The 13,356-nt window shown below is 40.8% G+C and overlaps 3 protein-coding genes across 4 annotated transcripts in view; 2 read left to right on the top strand and 1 right to left on the bottom strand.

Moving 5' to 3' along the window:
• LOC139392421 (phosphoprotein associated with glycosphingolipid-enriched microdomains 1-like) overlaps positions 1-1,826 on the bottom strand; it is a 113,287-nt gene extending 111,461 nt beyond the window's left edge. For both annotated transcript variants that reach the window (XM_071140397.1, XM_071140398.1), the window contains exon 1: positions 1,755-1,826. The gene's annotated coding sequence lies outside the window, so the exon portion shown is untranslated. The remainder of the gene's footprint in view (positions 1-1,754) is intronic.
• Positions 1,827-6,522: 4,696 nt separating this feature from the next.
• Positions 6,523-9,858, top strand: LOC139392352 (large ribosomal subunit protein mL53-like). Its single transcript, XM_071140281.1, has 3 exons — positions 6,523-6,719; positions 7,974-8,086; positions 9,663-9,858. The coding sequence occupies exons 1-3, from the start codon at positions 6,625-6,627 to the stop codon at positions 9,779-9,781; spliced, it is 327 nt and encodes a 108-aa protein (XP_070996382.1). The 5' UTR covers positions 6,523-6,624; the 3' UTR covers positions 9,782-9,858.
• Positions 9,859-11,462: 1,604 nt separating this feature from the next.
• LOC139392044 (myelin P2 protein-like) lies at positions 11,463-12,879 on the top strand. Its single transcript, XM_071139696.1, has 4 exons — positions 11,463-11,600; positions 11,810-11,985; positions 12,078-12,182; positions 12,638-12,879. Exons 1-4 carry the CDS (start codon positions 11,528-11,530, stop codon positions 12,689-12,691), a joined length of 408 nt encoding a protein of 135 aa, XP_070995797.1. The 5' UTR covers positions 11,463-11,527; the 3' UTR covers positions 12,692-12,879.
• Positions 12,880-13,356: the final 477 nt, after the last annotated feature.

Genomic DNA, 13,356 nt, shown 5'->3' with positions numbered 1-13,356 from the left:
AAAATCACTATGTCATTGGATTTAGGTTCAAATTTGTTTTCAGTATTCCATGTTAATTCAAAGTCATCACATAGATTGCTGGGGGGGGGGGTTGAAATTAACTGGAAAAATTGTTGATTCAACCAGTTTTTGCCCAGTGGGTTGTCTATATCAAGACATTCAGAGAAACGAACTACTCTCGGTCAATAAACTCAGTGTGATACAGTCCACGAGAGAATTACAGACTCCCCGAGGGAAGTTTATTCTCAGATCCAACATTTGGTCAAAACAACGTGATGATTGTTATGCTACAGAAGTAGTCTTGTCTGCCCTGCATACGGCCAAACTGGCCAGAGAATCTGTGAAAGTTTAAACCACGAGTTCCTCTTCTAATTCCAGTAGACATACACAGACTACACAACACAACACAACACACACAGACAATGACTACAAACACAGTAGACTAACACACAGAACGAGGGCGGGTGTTTCTCTTGGCACCGGGGAACAGAAAGTGCCAGCCTGCTAGGCCAGTGGTAGGGAAGAAACCTCTAAGCCTGTTGCTGTCAATAAAGCCAATGCTGTTTGTCTGTCTAATGACAGGGTACATGAAGTCTTTGGCTCAGAGACTACTGGCCCAGTCATCAATCTGACCTCAACCCTTCTGATATGCTTCTGTTATATTATGCTTATGTTATGGCGGCCATTGCAGGGGAACAATGAGCATCTCAATATACCATCAGGATGCTATTGTAGAATAGAATAGAATAGGCCTACTGTAACCTGCTGCTGGTCTTGCTGTGTGGCTATAGGACCAGTTTATCTCTGTACCCATGCAGGAAGTACATTTGCATCTCAACACCAGATGAACGTCACTATTATGAAGATTGAGTGGCAAGTACTTCATTTAACTTACTATAAACTCACTTAATTTACTAAACTAAAGAGGGCAGGCTTGAAGATAATAGACCGACAAAATTCCATATGATGTAGGCCCACACTCTAATCTCTACATTTGTCTTCAAAGTGTAAAGCTTAACTTCTTTACAGTAATTCCATGTATGACAATTGTGTCTTCCTATCCATAAAACATGTGGCTTTTTGAAAAGCATACAAAGAAATACCAAGGAGCCTTAATATATTGAGACAAATTCATTTGCTTCTCAGCGAAAACCGAGAACTCATGACAAACGCAGATCAGCAAACACGATGTAGACTACTGCATTCAACTTCGAATTGATGCCCAAATGTTTAACTGCTGCATTGATTAATATATCAAATAGCCTAGTAGCCTCACAGAGCAGAAACTTTGATTCAGCGCTCCAATTAGTTCAAGCGACAAAGGCCTTTCATCAAATATCAGTCTCCCTGCAGCCCAAGTCCACTATCTCCCCCATCATCAATATTCCCAAAATCGTTGGTTCATTCAATGGGGCTGTTCAAAGCCCACCTTCCTTGCCTGGCGGTGCTGCAGCAGAATTAATAAATAAATAAATCTATGTTTCGGAATTTGCACATAGAAACCAAACACACACATCTGCCATTAGAAATAAACGGACCTGTTTGACATTAAGGCGCAACTTTCTACATTCGTAGATGGAGTCTGGAGAACACTTACCGGAGAAGATTATCCATGAATAGCATTCGGTTAGGCTACTGTTGAATTGAAACTCGTTGGATTTGTTAAGCGAGGCTCCACCACCTCAAAAAAACCCGCATTTATTAAATGATTAACATAAAACTGATAAGTATTAGTAAACCCTATACAAACCTACTATTCAAAGCAGAGGAGCTGTGAGGCGCGTTCTCCACCGTGCACGAATATTCCCAGACGTAGTACGGTGCAATTCTGCCTCTGCACGCAGACCGAGCCTACTCCTTTCCTATTCTCCGGCAAAATGTTGGGGAGGAGTGACAGCTCTCATCAGTGTGTTGTGAACAACATTAGCGTGAGCAACAATAGTGGATTCGGCGGTTCGCCTTTAAAATAAAAGTCCCCATTGAAAGGGATAACAATAGTGCAATCATGCCACAATTGGACTAAATAATGCACAAAAAAAATGGAACTTGTTATATAAACTCATCAAAATGCAATAATTAGTTTATTTGACACAAAGAACACCTATGGATCTTGGGTCCATGAAATTGGGTATCAGCCTACTCAGTGACACCCACAGATTACAATTCTAATGAGTTTACACACAAATATTAGCATCGTACCTCTTATTATACTTTGTAGGCTGATACCCCATTTCATAGACCCAAGATCCATAGGGGAGGCTGTAAATTGCAATGAACATCCAATACGCACAATAGGCTGAATAGTGAGCTGATTTCCCATAGTTATAGTCCTACAATAAGAGCTAAGACGCTAATATTTGTGTAAATTCTTTAGAATTTTAATATGTGGGTGTCACTGAGTAGGCTGATACCCCATTTCACGGAAGGCTGTGCATTGCAATATGAGTATGCCCCCAATGTCCACAGTGCTTTTTCAACGGATGTTTTGTAAAATAACGATTTTATAATAACGACACGTCTTTTCTTTAATTTATATAACAGCATTCCAACCTTGTTTAGCATTATTTAGTCAAATTGTGGAATGATTCTACTATATCCGTTTGCGTGTTTCAATCGGGACTTGTATTTTGAAGGCAAACCACCGATTCCACTGTTGTTGTTCACGCTAATCTTGTTCACAACACAATCGTACATCGCTTCGTAAAACAAGTATGGTCTCTGGGACATGTAGTGCGTAATTGCACTCAGAACGTGGAGAGGTTTATGACAAATTGCGCTACGCTAGCCTCATCAATGGATGCTATCGAATGCTCTATTTCAAAGCTTTACATGTGTATAAAGTGTATTCAAACTGTATTTGATGTTTAATGTAGAGTCAAAGTAAGTAGGCTACATCTAAGATGTTGTATGTTATTATGATGCCATTTAATTGTTTACCAATAATTTCAGTTACACCATTATAGTAGAACACCACTTTTATTGCACAGCAAGATACCTTGATAGTTGAGTATTAAGAACAACAGGAGCTTACACACAGGCTATAGTCTGTCTGTCTTCAACTAACCCAAATGGCTCTTTTGGGAGTGAGCCCTTGCTTACTTAATACATTAAATAAGACAATAACAGTCGTCTCTGACTTCCTGCCTGGCTGGTTGAAAGAATGATTCAGCATGGTCACAGTTTATATTTAGCCACTCATAGTGCACATAACAAGTGGAAAATAAAATACAAACACCCCATACTGTTATTTAACCTTTATTCTTAGGAGTCGACCCCTTCCTGGTCAATTCCTCTACATTGTTTCTTTGAGCCAACCCCCCTCCCTGCTTACTTCATTTAGGACTTTAGGCCATTTGCCACTGGTCCCAGTAGGGCTGATTGTCATGGTCAGAGTAAAGGGGGGGGAAAAGCTAGCAGAAGAGGAGGAGGGAGGTTGATATAGCCAGGAAATGCTTGCCTCAAGCCTTATGGCTATATATAGATTGTGACTGTTCATTCTTCACTCCTACTGTCAAATCATCACAAGGCATTGGTCGCTGGCGGCAACTCAGGAAACTCAGGGCTGATGACTTGGTCCTCTGACTGAACAGAACATGATGAGAGGTTCTAAGTTTAGGACCGGAGGAGGGTGTGGGGAGCTTGGGAAGAGAGAAAACACTTGGGTTATTTATCACAATGATGAATACTGTATAGCTAAAAAGAAAGCCTGTTAATTCCGCTTCTTAACTGAAAAATGTCTGTTAATGGCAGAGAAGGACCAGGGTGGGGGTGTGGGGATGTCAGATATTTCTAAACGCTATTTACCCCCATGATGAATACAGTATGGTTAAAAATAAAAGCTTGTTATTTCCGCTAACAATACAAAAGAAAAGCGTGGCAGCGTGGAAACTTTCTTTTGCACAATATTTTGTTGATGTATGTTGAGTAATACACAATGTTTTAAAAGTCGGATAAACCCTCTAAACTGCCTACCAGACTGCTCTGAGGTGTCCGCGTGGTCCTAAAGCACACTGGTGCCTCGTTGCAAAAATGCAATTTCAGAATGTGGGGGTGACAGACCCCCAGTGAGAGTTACACCCCTGGCTTTCTCACAGTCACACTCACAACCCACCACAGCTGTTATCATTGTACTGTCTACACACACTGTTTATGGCTGAGAGGACACAGAGTCTGTGGCCGAACATATCTACCATATTCCCTGGTGCATTACACAGGAAGGCTGGCCTTAAATTAAGTGTGACATAAATGTATCTGATTAACAAATACTGCCACATTCACCCAACGCTTCTCATTACAACCCAAAGCCACATTGCTTTTACATTCTGTGTGAAAATAATTTTTGACAACTTTCCTGGTGGAATCAGAAAATGTCTGTATTGATAAAGCCTTGTAGGCTACAAACCCACAGACACACATACACCCCCCCCCCTCCCCCCGCCTCAAACACAAATGGCATCTGACTAAACCACCAACACAGTAGAATTCTAATAAAAGTTTTGCGGTGTGTCTTGTGCATTTAACCCCTTCCATTCTGGTTCTATCAGGAAACAACAGCAGCTTGTGTTATACCGCCACGATACTTGTCCACTTGATTATGTTACCTGTGTGTTTGGGTGTCTATTTAAAGTGGCACCTCTGCTATATTGACTCAGAGCATGACAGGGAGTGTGTGTGTGTGTGTGTGTGTGTGTGTGTGTGTGTGTGTGTGTGTGTGTGTGTGTGTGTGTGTGTGTGTGTGTGTGTGTGTGTGTGTGTGTGTGTGTGTGTGTGTGTGTGTGTGTTACCTCTGCTATTGACTCAACGTATAACAGATTGCCCCGGATGGTCAGTCCTCTCCACCCTAACTTAATTTTAGACATAAACATCATCAATCAGTAGATTAGCAGAGGATGTCAGTAGCGATTTAATCTCAGTAAACAGTAATCAGCTGTGTCAAGTAATTCAGAAACAGTCGCTAGTGTTTATTGAATATTAAGTGAATGGCATAAAATATGAAAAATATTTTTTAACCATTTAGGATACACATGGATTTGTCTAATTTATTATGTCCAATGGAAATGAAGTGAATCCAATAATAACCTATTCATTTTATTAATCTCATATTATTTTGGACGAAGTGAATATGATTTGATGTAGCCTACATAAACTTGTATATTTTATAAAGTAGGCTAGCATTGAATTACAGCATTACTTATCCTATCTATCCTATCTACTGACTACCGATCCTACCGATCCTCGACTTCGGTGATGTCATCTATAAAATAGCCTCCAACACTCTACTCAACTATCTGGATGCAGTCTATCACAGTGCCATCCGTTTTGTCACCAAAGCACCATACACTACCCACCATTGCGACCTGTACGCTCTCGTTGGTTGGCCCTCGCTTCATACTCGTCGCCAAACCCACTGGCTACAGGTTATCTACAAGTCTCTGCTAGGTAAAGCCCCGCCTTATCTCAGCTCACTGGTCACCATAGCAGCACCCACTCGTAGCACGCGCTCCAGCAGGTATATCTCACTGGTCACCCCCAAAGCCAATTCCTCCTTTGGTCGTCTTTCCTTCCAATTTTCTGCTGCCAATGACTGGAACAAACTGCAAAAATCTCTGAAGCTTGAGACTCATATCTCCCTCACTAGCTTTAAGCACCAGCTGTCAGAGCAGCTCACAGATCACTGCACCTGTACATAGCCCATCTGTAAACAGCCCATCTATCTACCTACCTCATCCCCATACAGTATTTATTTATTTATCTTGCTCCTTTGCACCTCAGTATCTCTACTGCACATTCATCTTCTGCACATCTACCATTCCAGTGTTTAAATGCTATATTGTAATTACTTCACCACCTGCTCCTTTGCACCCCAGTATCTCTACTGCACATTCATCTTCTGCGCATTTACCATTCCAGTGTTTAATTGCTATATTGTAATTACTTCGCCACCATGGCCTATTTATTGCCTTAACTCCCTTATCTTACCTCATTTGAACTCACTGTATATAGACTTTTTGTTTTCCTTTGTTCTACTGTATTATTGACTATGTTTTGTTTATTCCATGTGTAACTCTGTGCTGATGAATGTCTCGAATTGCTGTGCTTTATCTTGACCAGGTCGCAGTTGCAAATGAGAACTTGTTCTCTCAACTAGCCTACCTGGTTAAATAAAGGTGAAATTAAAAAATAATAAAAAAATCTATTAAACCTATTGAGCCACACCGTGCAAAATTGTTACTGGTAAATTATGATCATGATAAATTCGTATTATTAGTCATATTTTATCCATTATTACCATCTTGTGCGGAATGAGAATAGGGTGAAAGTGATAATTTACCGAGATTTTACTTGTGTTATCCACTACTCCCCTCTAGTGGTGTACATTTTTTGTGCGCGTGTTAGGTAAATTTGCGGATATAAATCTGTAAAAATGATCATAGCATGTAGGCGGTTCTGAAACCGTACCCGCGAGTGAACTAATTCCCCGGTGGTGAAACGAAGTAACGTAGATGTACTCTGGGTGGTAAATAAATGAACGAGAACAGATCAAAAAATATATTCACTCTGTCGAATCTCCACTCGAGATGTTCTTGAACATCGCCCGGGTTGAAAGGTCATCGTTGCGAAAACATGGCGGCTTCAAGCAAGACGACGGTGGTGCTTAAGACGGTCAAGAACATTGTTGTTCAGTTTTGTCCGTTTGAATCCAATGTTCGTTCCACACGGTAAGAATACTTGTCACTTTTCTACCTAGGACACGTTAATATCTATTTTTCTAGTCAACATGTGCTTTATTCAGTCTATGAAAGATAATTGACCATGTCATGATGTGAAACAACATTTGGGTCCTTCTGTACTGTAGGACAAATAATACATCTCTTATTCCACACAGAAGGACACAGACAATCACACTATCGTTGAATGTTATCTCATCTGTGCAACCAGTAATTATTGCGCAAAAGTACTGCTTATTGTTGATATAGACATATTTATGAAGGTTATTAGTTTCTAGCTAGGCCTAGCTGTCTTAAATCTGTAACGTTACCTATCCTAAACCGTTCAGATTGTCAGATTGAGTTTGTCATTCAGGTGCCCGCTTCACTGCCATTCCCGCTATAGGCTCATGTAAGAATATAACTGGCTGTGTGCCTAACCGTCATATTTGGCAAGCATCATCACGCAATGTGTTTATTACTGTTTATTCCAGATTTACAAACTATCTACACAGTCTAGTGGCGTGGCCAATCAAAAACGCATATTTTGACCAATGGGGAAAGTATTATGTTAATTGAATTGATAACCCTCGAAAAAGTCTAAACCTCATGTCTCTATCATAATCTGTTAAAAAATTATTGGAGTTTTTACCCTTGTACAATGGGCAGAATTATCTCTGTGATATGTAAACGGAGCACTGAGCATATAGCAAGCGTTTTATTTTCAAAGCCTTTTACATTTCATTCAGCTTCCTGTCAAGCAAAATAAAATGTTTGTGACCCACAGAAACAACTTTGAAGACCATTACCACAAAATGTAAAATCCCCAATTTTTACGAGAAACCTGCACTGCTATGTCAACAGAGCTCGGTGCTTTTTGTCGGATTTATTAGGTTACGAAATCCGACTTTTTGGATGTAATGTTAATGATATGTTGGAGGACAACCCCACTGAACAATTCAGAACATTAATTATCATATTTATCTTGGTTAAATGTATTTGATAACACCAGGAAGTGACATTTCATCACCCATGCACATTTTCACCCACTCTGGGCAGAGTGTGTAGCCACAAGGCTCATTCTATAAAATAGTCTATAAGCATCACCGGAGCCACTGGAATAAGGGATGGCTGGTAGGTATTTGACAGATTGCTTGATCCTCTAAATGGGTGAAATTGATCTATAGATCTTATTCGGGTGAGGGGTCAACCCACACAGACGTGCATCCCCTGTTAGTGTGACGTTCAATGTTGGTGTCCTTGCAGGGAGTTCCTGGTCCTGGTTGGGTCTGAGAAGGCCAGATCGACCAATATGAACTGTGAGGTGATGACAGAAGTGAAACACGACCAGTCTGAACCAGTGGTGGACATCACATTCAGTAAGTAGAATAAACCTGACTTTTACCTCACATTTACTTCATATAGGCCTATGGAGGTTATAGTCTGGGTATCAGTCTGTTTAGCATGACAAGGAGTGGAATGATGGCTAAATGACACTGGGTACTAGGAGTGGAATGATGGCTAAATGACACTGGGTACAAGGAGTGGAATGATGGCTAAATGACACAGGGTACTAGGAGGGGAATGATGGCTAAATGACACAGGGTACTAGGAGGGGAATGATGGCTAAATGACACAGGGTACTAGGAGTGGAATGATGGCTAAATGACACAGGGTACAAGGAGTGGAATGATGGCTAAATGACACAGGGTACAAAGAGTGGAAGGATGGCTAAATGACACAGGGTACAAAGAGTGGAATGATGGCTAAATGACACAGGGTACTAGGAGTGGAATGATGGCTAAATTACACAGGGTACTAGGAGGGGAATGATGGCTAAATGACACAGGGTACAAGGAGTGGAATGATGGCTAAATGACACAGGGTACTAGGAGGGGAATGATGGCTAAATGACACAGGGTACTAGGAGGGGAATGATGGCTAAATGACACAGGGTACTAGGAGTGGAATGATGGCTAAATGACACAGGGTACAAGGAGTGGAATGATGGCTAAATGACACAGGGTACAAAGAGTGGAAGGATGGCTAAATGACACAGGGTACAAAGAGTGGAATGATGGCTAAATGACACAGGGTACTAGGAGTGGAATGATGGCTAAATGACACAGGGTACTAGGAGGGGAATGATGGCTAAATGACACAGGGTACAAGGAGTGGAATGATGGCTAAATGACACAGGGTACTAGGAGGGGAATGATGGCTAAATGACACAGGGTACTAGGAGTGGAATGTTAGCAAAACAGGTTCTGGATTTCAGGCTAAGTGTATCAAGGCAGTTGTCACAAGTCCTGGTCCTGGAGATGTACAGTACCAGTCAGAAGTTTGGCCACACCTACTCACTCCAGGGTTTTTCTTTATTTGACTATTTTCTACATTGTAGAATAATAGTGAAGACATCACAACTATGAAATAACACATATGGAATCATGTAGTAACTGAAAAATGGTTAAACAAATGTTGGAAAATGATTACTACATGATTCCGTATGTGTTATTTCATAGTTCTGATGTCTTCACTATTATTCTACAATGTAGAACATAGTAAAAATAAAGAAAAACCTTTGAATGAGTAGGTGTGTCCAAACTGTATATATATGTATATATGCAGGCTTTTGTGCCAGCCCAGCATTAACTCACCTGATTCTAGATGTTGGCCTGGATTAAATAGCCTGCTCTGCACACCCTGGAACACTCTAGTCTCAGGGTTGGTGACCATTGTAGTAAAAGCTTAAAGAAATTTGATGCAATGACCAGGTATTTACACAATGAAATCATAATTATCCTACATAGTAGTAATCTAGCCTGTTGGGTTCTTTAGGGTCCTAGTCTTCACCATTTGGTACCAGGTAACAGTTTCCAATTTTTTGTTTTGCATACCTTTTATAGTGCCTCAGCGAAACAACTTCTTTACCTGTGTTTTCCCCTTTCTCTACAGTGGATGGAGAAAGGCTAATGATGAAGGGAGCGAGACTGACCAGCAAGGAGATGCTGACTGCACTGCAGTCACGATGTGTGGCCAAGGACCCCCAGGCCAAAATTACAGCCAAGAAGTAGTCCCCTCCCTCAGTATTTTTCTATGTGTCTATGTATATTTGTGAATGTTTATAATAAAATACTTTATTGAAATGTTATTTGTTGTTTTTAAGTCAATTATAGAAATACACTGTAAATAAAGATATGTGGACATTCCTTCAAATGAGTGGATTTGGCTATTTCAGCCTCACCCGTTGCTGACAGGTGTATAAAATGGAGCACACTGCCATGCAATCACCATAGACATACATTGGCCCGTACTGAAGAGCTCAGTGACTTTCAACGTGGCACTGTCATCAGATGCCATCTGTCCAACAAGTCAGTATGTCAAATGTCTGCCCTGCTAGAGCTGCCCCGGTCAACTGTAAGTGCTGTTATTGTGAAGTGGAAATGTCTAAGAGCAACAACGGCTCAGCCGCAAAGTGGAAAGCCACACAAGCTTACCGAAGGGGGAAGAAATAGTCTGTCCTCGATTGCAGCACTCCCTACTGAGTTCCAAACAGCCTTTGAAAGCAACGTCAGCACAAGAACTGTTCGTCAGGAGCTTCATGAAATGGGTTTCCATGGCTGAGCAACCGCACACAAGCCTAAGTGTACTTTACTGGTGTAAAGCGCTCCGCCATTGGACTGGAGCAGTGGAAACGTGTTCTCTGGAGTGATGAATCGCGCTTCACCAATGGACAAATCTGGGTTTGACGGATGACAGGAGAACGCTACATGTGCGAATGCATTGGGCAAACTGTCAAGTTTGGTGGATGAGGAATAATGGTCTTGGGCTGTTTTTCATGGTTCGGGCCCCTTAGTTCCGGTGAAGGGAAATCTTAACGCTACAGCATACGATGACTTTCTAGATGATTCTGTGCTTCCAACTTTGTGGCAACAGTTTGGGGAAGGCCCTTTCCTGTTTCAGTATGACAATGCCCCTGTGTACAAAGCGAGATCCATACAAAAAAGGATTGTCAAGATTGGTGTGGAAGAACTTGACTGGCCCGCACAGCTCCCTGACCTCAACCCCATCGAACACCTTTGGGATTAATTGGAACGTAGACTACAAGCCAGGCCTAATCGCCCAACATCAGTGCCCGACCTCACTAATGCTCTTGTGAAAGGAAGCGAGTCACCGCACCAATGCTCCAACATCTAGTGTAAAGCCTTCACAGAAGGTGTAATAGCAGCAAAGGGGGGACCAAGTACATATTAATGCCCATGATTTCGCCATGAGATGTTTGACAAGCAGCTGTCCACATATGGCCTCTACTGAATGGTCCAGTTTAATTGGGAGTACGTTCACTTTTTGAAGTTATTTACTTTAGATAGCATGAAACTTATTTGATGGGAAAGTGTTTTTTTTTTGCCTACCAAGTTTAATAATTTTGTCCATTCAGATGTATGCTACTAGATTACATTATCTGGCTCTGTCATAATTTTTAACCTGTGATCAGTGAACTATTTGCAGAGTAATAGACACTCTTTCAGCATTTGAAAGGACATTGTGAAACCCATTGCCTCTTACATAGTAAGCTAAATGTAATTTGGCACAGCAGTAGATGTGGCACTCAAAAACCTTTCACCCATTCCAACCATTATTCCTACACTGGAAATTGCCGAACTACATACCGTGACGTCCGTGGCTGTGATTGGTCCGCATTAGCATGCGTGCGTCGCCTAGATCCCTTTAAAACCATGGATCGTTCTCATCAGAGAGAGTAGATTCGATTTTTGGAAAGATAGATCGCACTGTTGGGGATATTACAGATAACTGGAAAGATGGTTGACAAGTTTGTGGGGACCTGGAAAATGATTTCCAGCGATAACTTTGATGACTACATGAAAGCTTTGGGTATGGTATTTTTTGTAATCTTGAATAAATTATTGATTAACGTATAATAGGAGTAAATATAATGATAACATAACATATTTTATATAATACGATAAAGATTGTCATTTGTATTTATATAAAAGTAATTATGCATGATAATGCTTTTGGTTGCACCCCACCACACGACCAATAGATCCCACTTGACAGTTTGTTTGTTCTTCGCTGTGCAGGTGTTGGCTTCGCGACTCGACAGGTGGGAAACCGCACCAAGCCCAGTCTCATCATCAACATGGACGACCAAGGAATGATCTGTGTGAAATCCCAGAGCACTTTCAAAACGGTTGAGATTAAATTCAAACTCAACGAGCCTTTCGAGGAAACAACCGCCGACGACAGAAAAACAATGGTTGGTTGGGATCAAAATCTATGTGTGAAAGTCCGTTGACTTGGGTGAACCTAGTCATTGGAAATAACTTACAATTTTCCTTTAATCTTCAGACCGTTTTTACTCTTGAAAATGGCAACCTTGTGCAAAAACAGAACTGGGACGGCAAAGAGACGATAATAGAGAGAGAGGTAACTGGTGATGGAAAGTTGATAGCGGTAAGGAATAGTTTATTTAATTTCTTATTTTAAAAAACGACTTTATAATAGCCTACATGGTCCTGTAGTCTTTTTGTTGATTGTTTGTAGTGTTTGTTTATTTGTTAATAACCTCTGCATTTGACAGATTACTGTCAAATAATTTATGATATGAGAAAGTAATTTGACTAAACTTTGTATAACAATAAAGTTGAAATGTTGCCAATAAAACTGGTTGGGAAAGTTAAATCACACTTGAATTTATAATCTCAACCCTTTTACATTTAACACTTCATGCATTTTTGACTGAACAAGTGTTTTATCGTGTTCAAACCTACAACATATGCTGGAATGTGTATTCCTGGCTCCTAGCCTGCACCTGAAACATCTCAACTCTGACCAACAAACTCTTTTTCCCTCTTCCCCTCTGTTCTCCTTTCTTCTCCTTTCACCTTCCTCCCTCCTCATCCTTTCAGAAATGCGTGATGGGGGATGTGGTTGCGGTGAGGACATACGTGAAGGAGGCGTGATGGGACTCGTGACCATTTTTCCTCGATGATTGGATAACGACAGGCTCAGTTCAATGAGCAGCAACGCTGCACGTATTTGCTCATATTCTTTATTGTATTGCCAACGCATATTTATGCATTGTACTACTCTAATATGATACATTTGGTTATAAACATTGTTTTGATTTGAATTAAAACCTTAAAATTGCCTTCTTGTTCTCATTTGAAATGATTGCATGATGTCTTGGTTGGATTCTCCACGTGTTGGGACAGTAGGGACAATATTGACCGCTGAAGATTAATGTGTATATTTTCCTCTTTAACTTGAAACGTTTAAGAATAACAAGACATGAGACATTAATACATATTATTCATAGACTAACACAACACGTGGGAGCTTTCAGCTATTAATGTAGTCACATTTCTCAGTACATAAAATGACAAACAATGATCTGTGACAAACTTCTGTGTTTTGCTGCAACAATTGCGTTCTTTGATGATCGCAAACATGGATATTTGACAGCGCTTTTGGCTTTACCAATGCCTAGTGTTTAACAGAGTATACGTTAATAATCTGACCAAGGTTAGGCCTATTTGCATTGCTTTGGCAGTCAGACACAGACATATAGCAGAGCATTTAATCAACATGGCTACTGATGCCTTACGCGCTACCGTGCATTCGAAAT

The sequence above is a fragment of the Oncorhynchus clarkii genome, chromosome 32 (genome assembly GCF_045791955.1).
Source record: "Oncorhynchus clarkii lewisi isolate Uvic-CL-2024 chromosome 32, UVic_Ocla_1.0, whole genome shotgun sequence".
Taxonomy (NCBI): Eukaryota; Metazoa; Chordata; class Actinopteri; order Salmoniformes; family Salmonidae; genus Oncorhynchus; species Oncorhynchus clarkii.
Note: the sequence above shows the minus strand (reverse complement) of the source record. Positions and strands in the feature narration are given on the sequence as shown.